At 39.5% G+C, this 21,529-nt stretch overlaps 2 protein-coding genes across 2 annotated transcripts; both read left to right on the forward strand.

Moving 5' to 3' along the window:
• The first annotated feature begins 2,024 nt into the window (after positions 1–2,024).
• On the forward strand, positions 2,025–10,498 carry jam3a (junctional adhesion molecule 3a). Its single transcript, XM_033630301.2, has 9 exons — positions 2,025–2,195; positions 7,117–7,188; positions 7,268–7,381; positions 7,590–7,742; positions 8,823–9,025; positions 9,571–9,670; positions 9,919–10,048; positions 10,150–10,201; positions 10,316–10,498. Exons 1-9 carry the CDS (start codon positions 2,147–2,149, stop codon positions 10,349–10,351), a joined length of 909 nt encoding a protein of 302 aa, XP_033486192.1. The 5' UTR covers positions 2,025–2,146; the 3' UTR covers positions 10,352–10,498.
• A 3,093-nt stretch (positions 10,499–13,591) lies between these two features.
• On the forward strand, positions 13,592–20,254 carry LOC117259124 (vacuolar protein sorting-associated protein 26B-like). Its single transcript, XM_033630356.2, has 6 exons — positions 13,592–14,302; positions 15,447–15,603; positions 15,809–15,973; positions 16,947–17,122; positions 17,233–17,375; positions 19,143–20,254. Exons 1-6 carry the CDS (start codon positions 14,080–14,082, stop codon positions 19,278–19,280), a joined length of 1,002 nt encoding a protein of 333 aa, XP_033486247.1. The 5' UTR covers positions 13,592–14,079; the 3' UTR covers positions 19,281–20,254.
• The last annotated feature ends 1,275 nt before the right edge of the window (positions 20,255–21,529 follow it).

Genomic DNA, 21,529 nt, shown 5'->3' on the forward strand with positions numbered 1-21,529 from the left:
TTTAGTGGCATTTTGCAGTGAGGACTGCAGATTGCAACCAGCTAAAACTTCTTCCAGTCAGAATTCTGTCAGTGTGCATTGTTCAGCAGGTTTTTACTTGAAACCAAATTATCCACAAAGGGGCCTCTCCTCTCCAAAACAAACTGAGCAGGTGATTAAAAACGGCGAAAATGCTGAATGAAGCAGTTTCACATTAAAAAACGTGTTTTTTTGCTGCTCTCATCACAGAGGGGCTGCTAACTACAGTTGCAGATGCAAAAACACAAATGGCCCTATCTAGAGCCAGTGTTTGGTTTGTCCCTTCTGGGCTACTGTAGAAACATGGCAGTGAAAGATGGCAATCTCTGTGAAGGGGACCTGCTCCTGATGTAGATATAAATGGCTCATTCTAAGGTAACAAAAACACAACGATTCTTATATTCAGGTGATCATACACTGGGGTTGCAACTGTAAGAGATTATTCACAGAACAGTAACCGTCTAAGAAAATATCATGGGATTACAGAATTATTATTACTATCAGTTACAATGACCCTTAAAGTAATGAGAACAGAAGGTTTTTCCATTGGTTGAACAAATGTTTTATCACTACGAATGAAACTTGAAACCATTTTTTACCGGACGTATGTGTACACAGTCTTCCTTTTGAAAAAATGTAAAATAAATGTGAGATTCGCTATTCAGTTGCATTTTTAAAAATATCCTGCATAAGCAAATTAACATGTTAACTGTGATTTTTCATATCACAGTGTATGGGAATGCAGGGCACAACCTAACACGGGGGAAATTGTGACATGGACTTTTTATGTGGTCACACAGGGTCAATTCTTTCTTGCTTCCGGCCAGTTGACCACAATACCACCACACAGTGACCTGCAAAATTCCACAGAGATTGGATGTATTTCAGCAGAATTCAGTGACAAAGAGTGTTTTCATCCAATTTAAGTAAATTTCTTTGTCATACTTGTTTTTTGATTACTGAGCTGTGTATATAAGTCACCGAATCCAACCAGATATCATCTTAATAATCTAAAACATGGCACCATTTGAGCAATGTAACCAACTCTCAGCAAGTGTTAGCTAGGCTTGATAAAATGTCCACACAGCAGGGTTAGTTGTAGCTAAGCCTCCTAAGGTTGCATTCTCTATTTTTGCACTTCAAACTTATGTTCAGTTTGAACTGATGTCCTTAATTAAATAAGATATACTTTGTATAATTAATTTATCAGGTATCTTATTGACACACAGTTACACAGTCTTGTCAATATTCATACATTTAAAACTCATATTTTGACATGTGGGTCTAGTTTACCCATTCCATGTACATCTATCGGTCCAACCATTGACTATCCATGATAGACTAAGGATACCTATCCTTCCCCTGATGTAGATGGAGACCTTTAGTATATAGATAGTATTGTATTGAATCAATTGTGTTAAACAGACTTTTCCAGCAAGTGTTACAGCTACACCCTCTGCCTGTGACAATTAACCCCACCCATGGGGTACGTTGTAACATTTCACTTCCACCGTTTCTCAGTGAAATTGTAGAGGAAAGGTAAGTTCTTGAAAAAATAATAACTTGATTTGCAGCAGAGATGTGCATGCTGTTAGAACAAAACAGAAAATAATCTCAAACAGTTTTAATAACATTCACCTCAAACTAAAATGTGTTAGGTTGTACCCCGCTCTCCCCGGTATACCCTGCAACTATATTATACATTAAAGAAAACATTATATTACATTTCATTTCTGCCAATGTATCACCCTGAATCATACGCACTTGACAGTACAGTGCTTGAGTAAGTGTACTTATTTTCCACAGCTGAAAATACAGCATGAAGTGGAAATACTCAAGACAGTACAAGTACCTCAAAATACAATACTTGGGTAAATAAACCACTGGGTATCAGTACTTTTACCTAAGTATCTGAATACTTTCTCCATCACTGGTCTTTGGAGGAGGAGTGCATATCTGGCACCACCTACCGCCTGTCAGGCAGCGTTGAGGGCTGCCTCCCCCTCAGCGCTTGTAGCTATGGAAACTCGTCGATGGCAACATCCACCAGTCTGTTCTGCCCCCATCCTCATACCTCTCAGAGGTGCTGCGAGTGTGCTTCTGTAACCGATAACTGAGGCGCTGCAAGATGGCGATCCCGCGACTCATCGCCTGTGTTGTCCTGTACACCAGCCTAGGTAAGTTACTCTTCCTCTCCCACGGTGCTGTTGTACACACGACGCTGCACTTAACGAGGTGCCGTTACAGTTTAAAATCACAGCTGTGTAACGGAGCTCACAATGCTAACGGTTACCAGACGTTAGCTTGACAGAAACAGACTGTGAATTGTCAGGGAAGCATAATGGTTTTGTATTGTATTGTTTTATTTAGGAAATTGTATTGTCATTGAGGTGTTTGACCGTGTAACGTTACGTTGCTGTTGTGCGAGTCAAACCTGAAAAATGACGTAGTTGTAGGAGCATCCTTTACGTTTTTATATGTCAACGTTTCCGTTTGCTAACCATGGTGTTAGCGTTACAAGGCTTTATTTCCTTATTGTAGAAACATATAACCAAGCTTCGACAATATTTCGTTTGCTTATTTGTCATGGCGAGTAATTGTGAGGAAATTTCCAGAATGAAAACAAAGCAAAACGTTACTTATGGCGAAGGCAACCACATGGTGACATAAGGGGACTTTCATGCCAGCCACAATTTATGAGGAGTACCTGAAATACATATAGCCTGAAAGATTTAAAATACCACGCATTTATTGTTCTGTATCTTTTATTGCACATGCATTATTAAAATCCAGTGTTCAAATGCATCCCTCTACCCAGCATGAATCCCATCCAAGTGTGTGAGTGTGTGTGTATTGACCTTTACTGGTCACATGCTGATTGATGATGGTGTGTGTGTGGTGTTATTAGTGGGCAGAAAATGAAGAGTTGGAGATGACATGCCTCATCTTCCTCCCTGGCCAACAACAACAACAGCTGGAGCTTTTGGAGCTGATCAATGCAGCTGATGCTGGGTGCTATGTTGCATCCACCCATCCCGGGTGTGTGTGAGGTCACCCTGCTGCCGGGTGAACATCGGCAGGGGAGTGGGTTATTTCCAAATGGCAGACGGCATCTGTAATAGTGTTGAACTTTTGACTGAGCTCTGCAAGTGTGAAACAAATGACTAAGCGTCTGACAGGAGGAGCTGTGATTATTATGTTCTTGACAGTGTGTTTTTGTTCTGCAAGTTAGTGGGAAAATGCAGCTCGCTACCGTAGTGGTGGCAGAGATGATTTGAATTTTTAGATTAATGTTAATAGTCTGAAATACCGCCCTCCAGTTTTAGACTGCCTTTAGGTTTAGATGATGAATATTAATCCATTTTAATGCTGTTTAATTCATGCTTCGTATAACTTACACACATTGGTGCATAAATTTAAATGGTTTTGTTTAAAGTAAGATGAAATTAATGAATATCTTAATCCCTTAACATCCGGTTTCCTCAATTTGGATGGGAAAATCATGTTATTCCACACCCACAATATCACATGTACTTCATAAGCTGTCTCTTAATTGAAGTTATATGATACTTAAACTAGGGCTACAACTAACGCTTATTTTCTTGATTGATAGATTCATTTTTCTGTCCATAAAATGTCAGAAAATAGGGGAAAATATCTGTCACAGTTTCCCAGAGAGCAACAGTCCAAAACACAAAGATATTCAGTTTAAAATCATACTTAAAAAGCAATAAATCTTTAAATTTGATGTAGAATCCTGCAATGAAGGGACTGTTTTTTGTCACCAGTGTCATTCGTGTAGCCTATGACAGCTTTAGAAAACACAATACACTTCAACAGCCTCTTTCTTGCATTTCCCTCAAGTTCTTAGGACAACATGATCGTCTCATGCTGATCTACAGGACTGATTTGTTATTACACAGTCACTTCAGTATGCTGTGAATCCCAGCGGTCCTTGGTCCCTATACCTCTCCATGTTACTTGCCACTAACTCTGTCTTGCCTTCAGCATATTTGCAGCGACTCCACTGGAATGTCTGGGAAGAAAGCTTTTTATAGATGCACTGGTTCAATGATATTTTTTTGTTTGCTTCAGGGATGGGGATGAATAGTTGTTCTCATATTTAGTGCGTAAGAGGATTGCAGAATGTGGCCATTTAAGAGCGCATTTCTCTCAGAACCTACTTTGTCTATGCATTACAAAAACACAGGGATTAAAAATGAGCCTGTGTTTGCTTTCCAGCAAGCGCCGGGATTATTTTTGTATTTGGAAAATATTGTCTTCTCTTTAGCCTACATTGTGTCACTGGGGGACCGAGCATTGTTGTGGGAATGCTTTCATTCTAAGCTCGTATTAGTAATTAGCAACACATTGTCATGTTAATTGACTGTGCTTATACTTTCCCACGGCCTAGTTTTTGTTAAAGAATCATGTCAAAACTGTGCCTGGTTGCGCAGTTGGTTACTCTACTGAGCATGCACCATACTTCATCTTCTCAGTTATCATTTCTGTGAATAATAAGGAGAGAGACTGTGTTTATGGAGCCTTTTGTGGTTTGTTTATTTGGTCAAAGAGAGGACGGGGGAGGGTGACATGCAACAGAGGTCATCCCCAAGGAGCTTTTATCAGTTTTGCAGCTCTACAACAGCACATGGACTTCAGCTAACTTAATTAGTGAAATAATTTCCTGGAAACTTAGTTAACACATTAACCACCGCTGTGTTGTAATCCCTGACATGATGAGTTTGTTGTGTTTTTGTCATGTGATACTTGTGCAGTGTGGTCGTAGCTGATTCTATCAGTTGTGTAAAGTGGCGTCACCTTCATTTCGTCCCCCGTTTGTTGTTCATGTAAACTTGCACTATGAGAAAAGCTGTTGCCTCTGTCGTAGATTCAGCCCGCAACTCTTGACTCTGTCTCACATATGCCAAGGGAGCGCTTGTTGGATGAGCTCTCCCTGTGTCTCCCGGGATGTCCAGTCACAGCTGGGCTAAAAATAGCGTCTTGATGTACAGGGTGGGAAAGTCAGCAACAGAGACGGAAGCTGAGACCTGGGAGTCAGATCTCATCAGTGTCCGCAGCTGTGCTTATATGACTGGATACTTTGACAGGACCCACGTTTTCATCACTTTCGGGCCGAGCGTCGGCTATATGCTAGCTTGCTACAGGAGCTGTACATCTCAGGGTCACTCATGTGGTAACGAGGCTGCTTTGAATAAATAGATAGTCAGAGTGCACGGCGCCTCGGGCAAACAGAAGGGGATGTCTCGCAGTATTCAAGGCTTGCTCAGATAATTATTGTTATCTAATTTCAGCCTTCATTTGGAATCCTTCACATTGTCCCCACTGGGAGTGATAATGCCTTCATTACTCAGCATGGGTGCTGTTAGTCGCATGTGTACCCAGCAATTATTGCATTTGAAAGTGGCATAGACACAATAGGTTGAATGTAGGGTATTGGTGGAAGGTGGGAACATGCTTATTTATCCTCAGCATTTAAAATCAGACACATAGTGGAATTAGCCTAAGTGTACATTCAAAATAGTAATTTTCACATTTTCTTAATTTGCCATTGCACACCCCTCACTCCATACTCACGCACTTCCTGTTTAAAATGGCGTTCTGCTGCCCGAAGTTTGACCAGACTTGTGAATTATGCCCCTTGCCATTAAAATCTGACATTTGCAAAATAACACTGATTGCTTAAAGGAGTGCGCTCAAGCAAGGAACTTCTAAAATAAGTAAATCTCATGTGTTGTTTGTGCCGGGGGGGAACAAGACGGCAGATTAAATATGCTTCACATTTAAGCACATTCCCACTGTCAAGTTATTTTTGTGCTTCTGATTTGTTTTGTTAAGGGATTTCGATAAATTATTTATTCTCCAAAGCTCGGTGTAAATTAGTGTCAAAATTTAGCGAGGAAGCTCTTCCACTTAACCTGAAAAAAAATAAATAAATAAAATAAAACAGATATCTTGTAATTGTTTTACAGTGTTTGCTCTAATGGGTGACACACCGTTGACCAGTTCAAGCTATTCCTCAGAGGCACGTTGACACCCAGACATTAGTCAGATCTCGTGAATTAGCAATGCAAATGCTCATATTCAAACGTCAGATTTGTTTTTGACAGATAAGACAACCACGTCCACTTTGTGTCTGAAAGCATCGTCTCTATTTTTATTTCTTCTGGCACTTTCCCTTTCTACTTCTCAGTTTGGGAATACTCAATTAAAGAACTTCTTACCCACGTGTATGTGCAGCATGTCAAGTTATGCTGAGCTAAAATAACTAAACTGAAATAAAGTCATCATAAATAATTAGGAAATCTTAGTTTATAAATGACTGTGCTGCAGTCCCTTCTTGTTTAAGGAGCTTTTTGCCGTCAGACTCTGTTTTCAGTAGGCGCACTGAAACAAAAGTAAGACTGGGTTAAGGTGATTTTTTACTTTGGCCTTAAAAAACTCCTCGTCTGCATGCTTATGACTATTGTCCTGCTGCATTGTTCTAAAACTGGAGGGACTGTGCATAAAAGTCCTCCCACACTGGCTCTCCAGGGTGTGTCAAACAAAAAGCTGAAAAGCTGAAAGTCAGCACTTTAACTTCAGACAGGGTTTGATTTAAAATGCAGTGCACAGGGGTAAAGCCAAACAGTATAAAACAAACATTTTTACAGCAGTGATGTAACATTTAGAACTTGCTCTCTCGTTCGATGTTTCATCATTAGCCCCATTATTATCCAATTAACCACTATAAATGACCCAAATCAAATACTGTCAGAATATTTCTCCTCAGCAGTAAGTTTATGCCCAGAGCCTATACTGTGCAGCACACGTTCATTAAAAATGCACGTGAAAGCTTGCACATTTTGGCCCCAGATGTTAATCTTCTTCAACAGAAATGTGAAGTGATTAATAAGAAATGTTTACCCTGAATCAGATCCCAAGGCTCTCTGAGAGGTTCTATATTTATCACTGTAATCCACTGTTTATTAGGCAACATGCCCAGTTGATAATGTCTGCTAATGAAAATGCTTGTGTGTGCCATCAGGGTTACTCAGCGTTTAGTGTCTTCCTTCTTCTTTTTTTTTTTTTTCTCAGGTCACATCCCATCATCACTCGGGGTAATCCTCCGAACCACGGACAAGATTGTGTGGGCAAATGAGTTTGAGCGTGAGTTGCTGGAAAATCACTCTAACCTATTTAGCTAAAGTAGCTTTTCTTTTCCTGATGCATTCTGTTTCCCCCACAGCCATTGAACTGACCTGTTTAATAGAGTCCATCTCAACAAACAACCCGAGGATTGAATGGAAAAAGATTAAGAACGGTGTCCCCAGTTATGTGTACTTTCAAAACAAGATAGCAGGTAAACGGCTTGCACACTCTTTATTTTTTTGAAAACCCCATCAACCAGTAGGCCACAGCATTTCAAAGTAATGTGTGAGGACTCAAAGCTCAGCTGAATGAATGCTACCTTGAAAGAACTTGGCATTGAATTCTGTTTTTCTGAACTGTGAAGTCACGCTGTGTATGTGAATGAGCAATTGTAAAGTGTTTTTTTCCTCTCTTAAAAGGGGACTTGGAGCACAGAGCTCAGCTCAGAGAGCCAGCCAACATCCTGATCTTCAACACCACCCGGTCAGACACTGCAGAGTACCGCTGCGAGGTGGCCGCCATCGATGATCAAAGGGACTTTGATGAGATACTTATTAGTCTTGCAGTCAGAGGTATGGTGGTACCACATCAGAGTGGTCCGTGATTGAAGATTTACAGCACTCTTGTGGGTTAACAGGTGAACAGAAAATTATAGTATATGTCAGCATATATTAAAGGATTATCAATTAATTTTACATTTATAGTAGAGTTTAGAATTCAATATAAAATCTTGTTGTGTCCATGCACTTAATTTAAGTCTCTCAAGTCACCTAAATAATCATTAGCTTAATCAAATATAGCCGCAAGCGGTGATCCTGGGGTTCAAGCCAGTATGGACTTTTTAGAGGTTGAAAGCTGCAAAGGATCAAGACCTTTGACAGCTTATTACACCTGCATTTAAGATAACCCACAGGTTTTATGACAATTGGACGGATTCTCGATCTTTTACGTGCAATATCTGCCGGGTCATGCCCTTCTCCTGCAATGCTGTCACCCTCTATTAGTCAATTGCAGTAACATTTTGGGGACATGCTTCAATAGGTTACTTAAAAATATCTACTGAGTTTGATGATGTTTGGACAATCTGTCTTTGATTTATGGCCAAATATTGCGCAAGGCCAGGAGGGAAGTGGTGGTGCCCCTTGAGAAATAAGTTTTCACATATGGTTCAACATTGTTATGACACATATCTAGCGAAGTATGCGACTGGACAAACAATTTCTGATTGGATTAGTGATGCCATGCCTCTTTTCTTATATATGTGTTGCCACCTAGTGGTCAATTTGAATGAACTGTTCAGGGTATGTTAGGGTTCTTAATTTGGACATGTCCTGCACGTTTTTTGATGATTGTTGCATTGCTTGTGGGGTTAGGTCTATTTATGTGCTGAGTCATGCCCCTTTTACAGTTCATCAGTCATTATTCATGGTCAAGTGGCCATTGTAAAGCACATTGAGCTGGACTTGTGTGTCAAATTTCAAGTCAGTAAGACTCACGGTGTGAGGAGCATGGCCTTTACAAAATTGAATTTTTGGACCTTGGTGTAATTTATCATGTGAAAGTTAGAGTTTCAGCCCGTCACGCTTGAACCCCTAATGACAAAAGCTGTCAGTGATTGCAATAGATTGAGGTGTGTCTGTGTCTGTGTGCAGTGAAACCTGTTGTGCCACGGTGCAGCGTGCCAGAGGCGGTCACAGTTGGAACATCAACCGAGCTGCGATGTCTGGAGAACGAGGGCTTCCCTGCTCCTCAGTACCGCTGGTTCCACAACAACGAGGAACTTCCTCAGGACCCCAAAAACAGCCCCAAGTTGGCCAACTCTACCTACACCATCAACCCTGACACTGGAGGCCTGGTGAGAAAGACGGGTTGTGACTTGTGTACTTCATCATCTGCGCAACCTGTCACTAAAAGCATGGCAACATGCACTATTAACTATTAGAATATTATAAGAAATCAACCTCTCTCTCTCAGTCATATGTTGAAGAGGTAGCTGGTTGTTCTGTTTGTGGATGGCACTCTGTAGCATCAAGGATGCTTAATTACAGCTTATCTAATGCAAATGTGAAACAGCTTAATCTGAATAAAACCTTAACCATCAGATGACTAATAGCAGGATTAATCCATGCGTGTAAAGATAGCCAGAGAGGAAGCTCAACCTAAAACTGGCGTATGAAAGAAGGATGATGTTGCATTCAAAGCCAAGGTGATGTGTTCACAGGCATAACAGCCATGTTATTTAACACATTTCCGTATCAAAAATAGTTACAACAAAATTTGAGACAGTTAGCTTTTAGAAACTGTCATGAGGTTTTATTCACAGCCAAACATCCTTAGCGTTTTGCTGAAAATGCAGCTGTCTGTCATTGCTCTGAGAAATCTCTAAAAATGTCTCCTCAGAAATTTCGAAGAGTGAGGAAGGAGGACGCAGGGGAGTACTACTGCCAGGCGAAGAATGATGCCGGACATGCACAGTGTCCCTCTCAAATGATGGAAGTCTGTGAGTGTCTAAATGTCTGAGTCACTATTTTCTATCCAAGATATCAGAGTTTTTTCTAAAGCTGTCTTATGTAATCAGCTACCAGAAAAAAATAGTTCATAAAGCTTTTAAGTTTTCTACCAGCAAATATTTGACATCTTTACATGATAGCTGGCTATTAATCAGCTGAACCATTAATCAAGTGATGATCTCAGCACCATGATTGATAACATAATAATTAGGCTACCTAACTGTGCGTGCTGTTGCAGATGACGTCGACATCCTGGGGATTTTCCTGAAGTCGTTTGGTGCCGTGACTGTTTTCTTCTGTTTGGCTGCCTCCATTTGTCACTCCTTTAAACGTGGATGCTTCTACAAGAAAGGTCACAATGAAAATAAGTGAGTATAATTCTGAAGAAGGAAACAGGCAGTGAGTTATTCTGTCTTGAATTCAACACTAACTAATATTTTATTGGGTATTTTTAATGTATTTATTTCAGCTACAACTGGCCAGCACAGAACGATGGTGTCGAATATGGTGATGCAGATGAGGTAAGCTCAATCTGCAGAGCACACACAGCATTTATTCCATGTCTTACTATGAACAAATTAAGTTTTTAAGGAGCAGTTCTGCATGCCAATTTGATAATTCCTGTTTTGTCACAGGGCCACTTTCGCCACAAGTCCTCCTTCATCATCTGACAGCTGCGACGGAGGACCGGATGGAACCGAGACAAACACAAACTGTCGAGGTTAACTTGCTACAATGACGCTCCAGGTGGTAAAGTTTGAGGTGTAACATGGCACATTATTCTCTGATGCACATCAAAATCAAATCAACCGACTTGCCAAAGTAATTTTAATATCATTTTGTGGCACTGTTTGATATTTTTTATAACATTGTAGCATTTTTTTATTTTTCTCTCTATCAGTACTAATTTCCGTTTAAAACACTGTTTTTTTTTTACTCCTTATTTCTGTTATTTCAACTGATTTGCCGTCATATTTTTATTATATAATGAAACCATTTCAGAGCTGTGGAATTTGATATTTGGCCCACGATGCTGGAAGCTACATTCCTTCACAGTTTTTTGAACAAATCCTCTTTTATAACTGTTAAACTTTTTACTGAGTACACTGCAGTTGTTTTACAAAAACTCCTTTACATTATCTTTATTCACAAGATAACCACGTTCTGATTTTGTTTCACACGGGGAAGAGTTGAAACTTGTTTTTGTATATACTGTAGTTATACAGGCAATAAGCAGCAGACTGTAAAAGGCTGATGAGCTCAGATTCATAAGGCACAATTTATCAGCCTTTCTTATATTCACAGATGATACCAAGTATGTACGAGTACAGAGTAATCCCTGAGTTTGAATATCATATATCCCACTATGCTGCAAAGTCAATATGTACTATAAAGGTGGTGAAGTATGATTTTTAGAGTGCTGTTTCTGTGTATAAGTGACCTTCTGTGCTTTACTAATTATTTTACGAGTATTGGACATATTGTCCAGTTTCGACTCAGTATTTAATGTACATAAATACATACATTTTTTGATCTTTTAATTTTCATACATAGCACTCCATACCTTATTGTAAATACTGCAATAAAACTGTTTGTTGGAAATAAATGTACAGTATTTACTGTTCAGTGTGTATCTGCAGTGTTGAGCCTGTCATTTCGAACATTAGTGTCAATGATTTGTGTAACAACTCAGGAACTGTTGTAAAATGTCCACTGTTCATTTGATATTAATGCTATATGTTCATGTTATTTTGTTACTATTAAATACGTTTGAACTGTAATTGTTGTGGAGACTCAAATGTTTCATGTGGTTCATTATGGGAGTGTATTGTAAGAATGGTTTAGAGAAAGTATTAGAAAGTAATCCTACAGCGGCAAGAGACAAGAAAAATCTGTGAGAAAGTAACTTTGCTAAACTGGTTATTGACCATAAATGTCTTTAATAATCTGTTTCAAAATTAATTTCTTGGCAGCTATGTTGTCTTGAATATGACATTTTAAACACTTTAATTCACACAGTAATTATAGCTTCAAGTGTTTTATTATTACCATATGTCTTACTGTGTGGTGGAAGAAGTATTCAGATACTTTACTCAAGAAAAAGTAGCTATACCACAATGTAAAAATATTCCATCACAAGTAAAAGTATAGTGATCATATTTTTATATGTATGTAGAGTAAAAAGTACAATAGTTCCCTCTGAATTGAAGAGTTGAGTTGAAGAGAAGTAGAGCCGAAGTAAAAGTAGAAAAAAAATTGACATACCTGTAAAGTAATTGACTTAAAGGTCCAGTGTGTAGGATTTAGGGGCATGTATTGGCAATGATACAATAATAGTCATAACTATGTTTTCATCAATGTAGCATAGAATCACCTGAAAATAAAAACTGTGTTTTCATTACTTTAGAATGAAGCGTGTATAATTATAAACAGCGGGTCCTTTTGCCTCTTCCACACACCAGTGGTCATCCACAACCAAACCATCGCACATGTCGATCATATAAATATATTGGTGTCTTTGTTGACAATTCACTAGCCTCAAATACAAATGTTGATAGTCTCTGTAGCAGAATACAACAACGGCTGCATTAAGTCATTTGAGAGTTCATGGTGGATACATTTTTATCAGGTAGTCTTAGAGAGCCCAATCAGGTACAGTATCGCAGCTTGGTTCAGTAACCTCTCTGTGCAGTTAAAAAACAAACTGTTCTGATTTATCCATACTGTATGAAAAATAATTGGTACAAAGAGCACATTTCCATGCAGACTATTTTTGAACAGGCTACTCTAATTCAAGCCAATAAGATCATCAATGAGTCATCGCATGTTCTGCATGCACAGTATGAGCTACTGCCCTCTTGTAGGAGATTTAGAGCGCCTCGTTGGACATTGAATAGATTTAACAATTATTTCATAATTGTGTCTATAAGGCTTTTAAATAATGGCAGATAAAGGCAGAACTGGCTTTTTAGCATTTGTTGTAATTTATTCATATTTTTGTGCCTTTTTTTGTTTTGTTATTGCTATGTTTAGTGTATAATGTATTATGTTGATTTGTTTATGTACTGTGTTATATGTTGTATTTTTGTGGCTGTAGTATGGCTGTAGAGCCCAAGACAAATTTACCACTCTGTGGGACAATAAATTTAATCTTGACCTTGGTTCTACAGTAGCCCAGAATGGACATAACAAACACTAACTCTAGAAGGGCCCATTAATGTCTTTGTGGTGGCCACCATAGTTCTCTTCTACAGGCTTAGTTAATGGGAGAAGTTTCACTTCTACAACCTCACTGCTAGATTCACATACTGAACCTTTAAGTGTAGTTTTGAGGTACTTTCCATTTTATGCTACTTCACTTCAACTCCACTACATTTCAGAGGGAAAATGTGTACTATACTACAATTATGTCACATTATAGTCACTAATTACTTTACATATTAACATGCTATATTCAAAATCTGTGATAATCTCAAATATTATACATTATTATAAATACAATTTACTCAACAATATGGTAAACATCATCTCCTCTTTAATCAGCTACAGTGTTAAAACACATTTATTGACAGGGGTCATTCTCTTCTATAATTAATACTTTTATTCAAGGTATTTTGAGCAGGCCTACACATCCCTGTTGATGTGTTTTACCTGAGAAAATATTAGAATGCATGACTTTTATTTTTATATTGTGGTACTGCTCATTCTAATAAAGTAAAGGACCTGAACACTTGCCACCATTGTTTTTTTTTTAAATTATACTTATGTGCAGTAGCCTATGTGGATGAATATATTTAGTTTTCACCACTGTCCTCACTGAAATAAAGCATAAATACAAATTAATATACACGATTTCACTCACTTCCGGTTGAACTCCAACGACTTCTGGGTTTTATTTTGAAAAGCTCCACCCGGAAGTAGATCATCCAGTGCAGGTGGCGTACATCCTGATCATTTGACAACATTCACCGTCTTTTCTTACAGAAAACAAACATGTAATAGATTTTTACAGAGCGAGATTTTTGTCCATTACGGAGCAGACTAGTTTGTGGCGGGTGTAGACTATTTCCTGGAGACATTAAAGTCAACAGAAGGAAAGCACAAACGGCTTATTTGCTGATGGACGTATTATTGTGCGTTTTGGTTGTGCCATCGTATTGCTATTTTGCTCCGTCGGTATGGACATGTAGCTAATGTGGAGTTGTCTGTAAAACATCGTCGACTTTCTCCATGTTGAATAGTGTGTTTTGTGCTCGGAAAGGGAACTGAGGTCGCACACCCTGCAGGCCTTACTGTGGTTTCTACTTTGAAACATTAGCAGGGTTTTTGGGTCAGTTTGCTTACAAGTCAGTCAGGACAGGAGTTTACACGGCACACACGGTTACTGCTTCACGTCACGATGAGTTTCTTTAGTTTTGGACAAAGTGCAGAGATTGATGTGGTCCTCAATGACGCCGAGACGAGGAAGAAGACTGAACACAAGACTGAAGATGGGAAGAAAGACAAATACTTTCTCTTCTATGACGGTGAGACTGTCAGTGGGAAGGTGAATGTCACACTGAAGAACCCTGGCAAGAGGCTCGAGCACCAGGGCATCAAGATTGAATTTGTGGGCCAAATAGGTAGGTTTAAAATAATAACTTGCACAACTGACACATTTTTACATGTTCACCAATGACTTGACAGTTGCCTCCGTTGAAACCCCTAATGTGGTGACGTTATGACGTCATGGTGCACATAAATTATATCAAAAAGCCATTTATATTAGGAACTGTACACAAATCATTAGTGTGGGAAGTAGGGGCTGAACATTACACTTAAAATCAACAGAAGTACACACCCCTAAATTCTTTTTACACCTTTTTAGAATGAATGGCAAGAATTTATGGGACCAGTTTAGTAGTGTTACATTATTTTAACATAATTTCAAGAGGTGTATTGTCGCTGTTGAGGGCCTCTCACAGGGCTAAGCATCCATTGTTCCAAAAAATATGCACACAAAGATGTTTGAAATGCTGAGAAAGTCTTATCTGTAGGTTTGTCCAAATTCTTCCAACTCCTAAGACTCTTCCAACCAACCATTAAAATATTCAGTTTGCAACACAATAAAAAAAGAATTACCAGTTTCTAAACATGCAACCACAGTTGCTAATCTAGGAAACTAGAAACAACAGATCTCGTTCTTGTTGCTAAATATTAGAATGTTATTTTGTATGATGATATATTGCGAGCGAACTAAGGGAGGAGATATGTCATTTTCAGCCACCAACTTGAGAAGCAGGTTAAAAAAATGTTGTTATATCGTCAGGCAAACAGAAAAAATAGAAAAGTATTTGAGGATTCCATTAAACAACCATCTGGGTTTTACAAATATTGCCAGGTATGTATAATTTTTTTTAGGAAAATGACATGCTTAGGCCTGATATTTGTATATAGTGGTATTATTTAAGAAGCACAAACTAGGGTAAGGCCTTCCTCAGTGTTATCAGTGTTATCCTTGGACCCTTATCATCATTAAGTGAAAAATGGCAACACCCTCCCCACATTGTTTAAAATTTAGAGAACCAATTATGCAAATATATGTGGAATATTCAGTTGCCAGAATTATGTTAAACATATATTATGATGGACAGAATGTATATACATGATATCTGTCCAGAACTTAATCAATAACATGGGTACATTTCAAGATGTTCTCATTACAGGGGTAAATGTTCAGCAAAATCTTAAAGTGGACATTTTGCTAATGACTTCTGTCTTTTCTAGAGCTGTATTACGACAGAGGAAACCATCATGAGTTTGTTTCCCTGGTGAAAGATCTTGCAAGACCGGGTGAAATAACTCAGTCGCAGACCTTCGACTTTGAGTTCACTCATGTTGAAAAACCTTACGAGTCCTACACAGGCCAGAATGTCAAGCTAAGGTAAGTTTGATCATTCACTCTGCTTCACAGGCAGTCGTATGAATGACTCAGTGTCACTCTTTAACCTACGTATCACATGGTTACATTTAAATGGGGCATTTTAATGCATGCCATTGTCTATGTTTACCTTGCAGTACATTTTATGGCTTAGATGTGATAATGTTAAAACAGTACTGTTTTCAGTCTCTGTGTGTACCATTTGCAGATATTTTCTTCGTGCCACAGTGATCAGAAGACTAAATGACATCAGTAAAGAGATGGACATCGTGGTCCACACGTTGAGCACTTACCCTGAGCTCAACTCCTCCATCAAAATGGAAGTTGGAATTGAGGATTGTCTCCACATTGAGTTCGAGTACAACAAATCCAAGTAAGACTTGTAGGGATGCAACAAAGCTGTATTTTTGCAATTTGATAGGACACATATTAAGTGTGAAGGGGGGAGAGAGAGAGGGAGGGAGGGAGGGACACGCAGCAAAGTGCCACAAGCCTGAATCCCACCTGTGGCCACTGCACCAAGGACACAGCCGTTGTACATGGGGCGCCTGCTCTACCCAGTGAGCCAACGGGCGCCTCATACCCAATTCATTTTAGTGAACTCATGAGAAATAAACAATTTAATGGTGTTTTTTAAAACTGAATTTGCAAAGTGTAAATAGGCACAAAGAAAGATCATCTATAAATTCAAGGTTTAAAATGATAATAAATTCACTTGCAGAAAATTAAATGCCCGATTCAGCAAAGAAATCTAAATAAGATGAAGCGTCTCTAACTGCCTTTTAGAAGTACTAGCATTCAGCAGTCAAAAAGCCAAATATATTCAGTCTACTATAACAGAAGATAAAGAAAACCACCAAGTCTTGATATTTAAGAAGCTGAAACAAGTGAATTATTTTGCCATTTTTACTTAATTATCAATTTCATGTGGACTGACTGATTAATGCATCGATTATTTCAGCTGTAATTGTGTTATTTCATGCTGTCCAAGTTACGGCAATCAAAAGTGTCCAGTGAGACATTGGGGAAATAATCAAATACGGGGCGTCGGTGGCTTAGTGGTAGAGCAGGCGCCCCATGTACAAGGCTATTGCAGCAGCGGCCCGGGTTCGACTCCAGCCTGTGGCCCTTTGCTGCATGTCATTCCCCCTCTCTCTCACCCCTTCACACTTGTCTGTCCTGTCAAATAAAGGCTAAAAATACCCCAAAAATATCTTTAAAAAAATAAATAAATAATCAAATACTATTCTGCGTGAAACAAATATTGGTGCTCAGTGACTGAACGACTTGTTATTTACAGCCCTCGTTCTCATTTTCTGCTCATGTCTCCATTTGTCCTCTGACAGGTACCATCTGAAAGATGTAATCGTGGGAAAAATCTATTTCCTGCTGGTGAGGATTAAGATTAAGCACATGGAGATTGACATCATCAAACGTGAGACAACAGGCACCGGCCCAAGTGTATACCACGAAAATGACACGATCGCCAAGTATGAGATCATGGACGGAGCTCCGGTCAGGGGTAAATGACACTTATTTATGATTTCAGTCGGTTATTATAATCATGAAACATCTCCTCGCTCTGTCAGGATTTATGTTATCCAACCTGTGACAATGTATTTCATATTTTAGGAGAGTCCATCCCAATCCGGTTATTCCTGGCTGGTTATGATCTGACTCCCACCATGCGAGACATCAACAAGAAGTTCTCTGTGCGGTATTATCTGAACCTGGTGCTGATCGACGAGGAGGAGAGACGCTACTTCAAACAGCAGGTAGGCTGCTGATCAAAGATTCAGAAGAGAACAAGTTGGACTGGCCGCTCTCAGGCTCAGGCAGTGTATTTACACACTTGCGTAATGATTGAAGCAGCTGTGAGTGTGTGGTTTGACTAGTGGGATGTCAAGTGTTTAAATAAATTCTAGGTGGGATCTGCAGAAAGAACCTGGGTGACAGAAAATAAGTATTTAATATTGGTGCAGTGGTTAGCATTGTCGCCTCACAACTAGAGGGTTCCTGGTTCAAATTTGGGGTGGTGGGCTCGAAACTCAGGGTGGGGGAGCCCTTCCGTGTGGAGAGTGCATGTTCTCCTTGTGTCACCATGGGTTTTCTCCAGGTACTCCGGCTTCCTCCCACAGTCCAAAGACATGCAGGTTACTTGGTGACTCTAAAGTTGGCCGCAGGTGTGAATGTGAGCATGAATGGTTTGGTTTGTCTGTTGTCTGTTCGCCCTGCAGTAGTCTGGCGACCTGTCCAGGGTGTACCCTGCCTCTCGCCCAGTGTCAGCTGGGATAGGCTCCAGCCCCCTCACGACCCCCAGCAGGATAAAAGATTCAGAAAATGAATGTATTGGAAATGTGTTCAGCTTTCTTCCCCTCGTAAAGTCTAATTGGTAGTAGCACTCAAAAGGTACAGTTTAATTAATGGGCTTGTTTAAGATGAGCGAGGCCTCTGCAGAATCCATCAATGTCAATTGCCACACAATGTGTGCGGCTTTGATTGTGTCCGATATGATTCTGACTTGCTCTGACGCCATGCACACATGGGCAGCGATGGAGCTGATTGGCTCTTTGATCAAACACAAACACCATGTTATGAAGAAAGTTTCTGTCAAACATATCTTGTCCAGTTGATAATATAAAAGGGAAATAAAGGTTATAACTTGGTCTGTAGCCTCCAGATGGATCTAACAGGATGTTAAAATGTCTATGACTTCCTGTATGTTCTTTAAAGACTGCTTGAAACTGTCCCACTTGACTGAAGCTAATTTGTCACCGCCCCATGCTGCTATCTGATCTCGTCCACCTTCCAGGCGAGGCCCATTTCATCTTGGGCAAGCTTAATGTCTGTCAGCCCACATAATGCATCATGTCCTGTCAGTACTAGTTCTGATTTGATTAGTGGATGAATCAATTGGCATAGAATTAATCTACAACAGTCGTGACAGTCCATTAATTTACATCATTAGTCAATCACAAGTGCCAAACGTGCAGGTCCCTGCTGCTTTTTTGTTTAGTATCTTTCAAAATTAAAGGTCTTTGGTTTTTGGACTCCTGGTTGGAGAAAACAAGCAAAACAAACAATTTGAAGAAGTCGGCTCTCGGAACAAGTGTTTATGTCTTTCTTTTTTCACTATCCTTTAACATTTTAGGATGTACAGTGTAACATTGCCTTTTTTTTAACAGATAAAAGCTTTATTTATTTGTACAGCAAATCACAAGGTTCATAAAATAAATTGTTGTAAAAGTACAACAGTGTTCCTGGATTAACTGGACAACAGATGACAGTAATCCACTCTAGTTAATGACAGCATGTATGAGTTTGTTGTTATCAGCAAAGGAGCACATTTCGCAGCTGATATCCAAACAAGCTAATATTATACAATTGTTACTAATATGAGTGAGATCACTGGCAAGAGCAACACCAGCATTACTGATGTTGCTTTTGGCTGTCATGGACAAGGAGTCAATATACAGTGACATAAAAAAAAGTAAAGCACGTGAAGTCTAATAAGCTCCAAACCCTTTCCTTCCCCTGCGCAGGAAATCACACTGTGGAGGAAAGGTGACGTGGTGAGGAAGAGCATGTCTCATCAGGCCGCCATCGCCTCTCAGCGGTTCGAGGGCTCGGCTGCCTCAGAGAGCGCCTTGGAACAGGCTGCAAAGGAGGAGAGCGGGTAGACGAGAGCCGCAGCCCTCCAGTCTCCTCTCACAAGACTCGTCTGCGTCAGATTACCTGTCAACTGTACAACATCTGGTGAAGCAGCTGTTTTATTTGTAGCGGCTGCTGGTGGTGGTGGAGGGAGGAAGAAGGGAGACCGATACACAGTAATACATTCAGTATGTGAACAATGAAACAGTTTGCATGAGGCATTCAAAGTGGCTTCAGGCTGCTGGTCTTGACCTTCCTCATTAATGCATTTTTCTTTTCTTTATGGGAATCAAACTAATCACCTGTCGCAATGTACACTGTGTTAAAACCTTTCATGTGATATATGTTGAATTTTTAAGCCTTCTGTCGGTTACTTTCATGCTTTTTGGGATAAATTCATTTCTAATCTCTTTAATTAATGCAGTTGAATTGTCATGAATTTTTCAGAAATGTATCTCCAACATTCCACCATTGTTGAATGCATTCCTAACACTGTTATGAGGTCAAGAAATCTGAGATAACTTTGCACTGCTTTAACTTGCTGAACACATTTTTCTCTTTGTGTGTGTTTGCACAAAAAAAAAAAATAATGAAAGCAGAAAATTTCCTTTTTGAGCGAGAGGGCTGAAGTATTATGATCTGTAAATAAGACCAGCTAAAACCTTTTATCCTGTTCCAGCTTGTGTACATTGATTATGCAGTACAGGGTGCCACACGATGACCTTTCATGTTCATATGCTTTGCCTCGGCATTCCAGCGGTGTTAGGAAAGGGTGTTTGTATTAAGGTCCGATAGTATGAAGTCTTCTGTATCCTCTTTATTAGAGACTTGAAAGTTGTGCCTAAGTGTGTCAAGCAAATGAAATCCTCCTGCCTCTTTAACATAATTTTAGTCTTTTAACCAGAGAAAAAGTTACAGTAGAACTATCTATCTTTTGCAAAATGCTAATTAATTATTCCCTGTCCCTGAAAGTCAAATAAATTGATGCCAAATGGGAAAAAAACTGAGTTAATGAGTTTAAGTGTTTGTGGCAGACATGATAAACCTGAACAGACTGGGTGGACAGATGGATAAAACACCACATGACACCTCCACATCACAATGACATCATCCTACTTACACTGCCATGTACAGTACACGTGAGTTGTGCAGTCATTGAGCCATTTAACACTGTGCGACAGCTTTGGACAGGTAATGTAGTCAGTATTCACGTTTTTCAAATCCATGTGGATCCTCAGCCAAGTAAATGGTTCCTAAGTTGCGCGTACATCAACACAAAGCTGCGAACTCATGCTAAAACAATTCAGTGGTTCGTCAGGCGACAAAAAAAAAATCTGCAGCTACCTTTATAAGTAGTCGTCAAAGTTATTTTGTAAGCTAAAGCAATGTTATCGTCAATGCTATGTAAACAGAGACCAAGTCATGACCGAGACCAGATCGTATCAAGACTAAGACAAGACCAGACCAGTTGGAGTCGCACACTACATGACACACTTAAGATAAAATGTGGAACATACAAACCATGGAACTCCTCACTTAATCTGAAATCTCCACATTCCCATAAAAACACCCACAGAAGTTAAATTAAGATTCCTCTTCATTCATCTCTTTAACTGTTCATGTGTGCATGTGTAAGTATACCTGAGAGAGATGTCTTGTTTATGTATAGGAATTTTCATTTGTTTTCTATGAGTAAACAAATACAAACACTAAGGAGATTATATATACTTAATATTCTTTATTCAACATTCCTTTTGTGCACAGACAATTTTGTGATATTCCTGGCGTTGCAGGCTGGACTGGTCCTGAAATAAAATTTGGAGTCCTCTTTGGCGGCTGTGGCTCAGAGGTAGAGTGGGTTGTCCACCAATAGAAAGATAAGTGGTTCGATCCCTGGCTCCTCTGATCAACATGGCAAAGTATCCTTGAGCAAAATACTGAACCCCAAATTGCTCCCGATGGCTGTTCCATCGGTGTGTGAGTGACTTAAACTGAGTAGCAGGTGGCACCTTGTATAGTAGCCTGGGCCACCAGTGTATGAATGTGTGTGTGTGAATGGGTGAATGTGACTCGTAGTGTAAAAAGCGCTTTGAGTGGTCGGATGACTAGAAAGGCGCTATACAAATGCAGGTCCATTTACCATTTACCATTTGGCTGAGACTGACACAAGACCGAGTGAAAATGTGGTCGAGACTGAGATGAGACAGAGACCTTCAAAAAGTGTTCTTGAGACCAACACCATTTTCATGTGCTACAACACTGGCTAATGTGCCAAAAC

Source organism: Epinephelus lanceolatus, chromosome 4, assembly GCF_041903045.1.
Source record: "Epinephelus lanceolatus isolate andai-2023 chromosome 4, ASM4190304v1, whole genome shotgun sequence".
NCBI lineage: Eukaryota > Metazoa > Chordata > Actinopteri > Perciformes > Serranidae > Epinephelus > Epinephelus lanceolatus.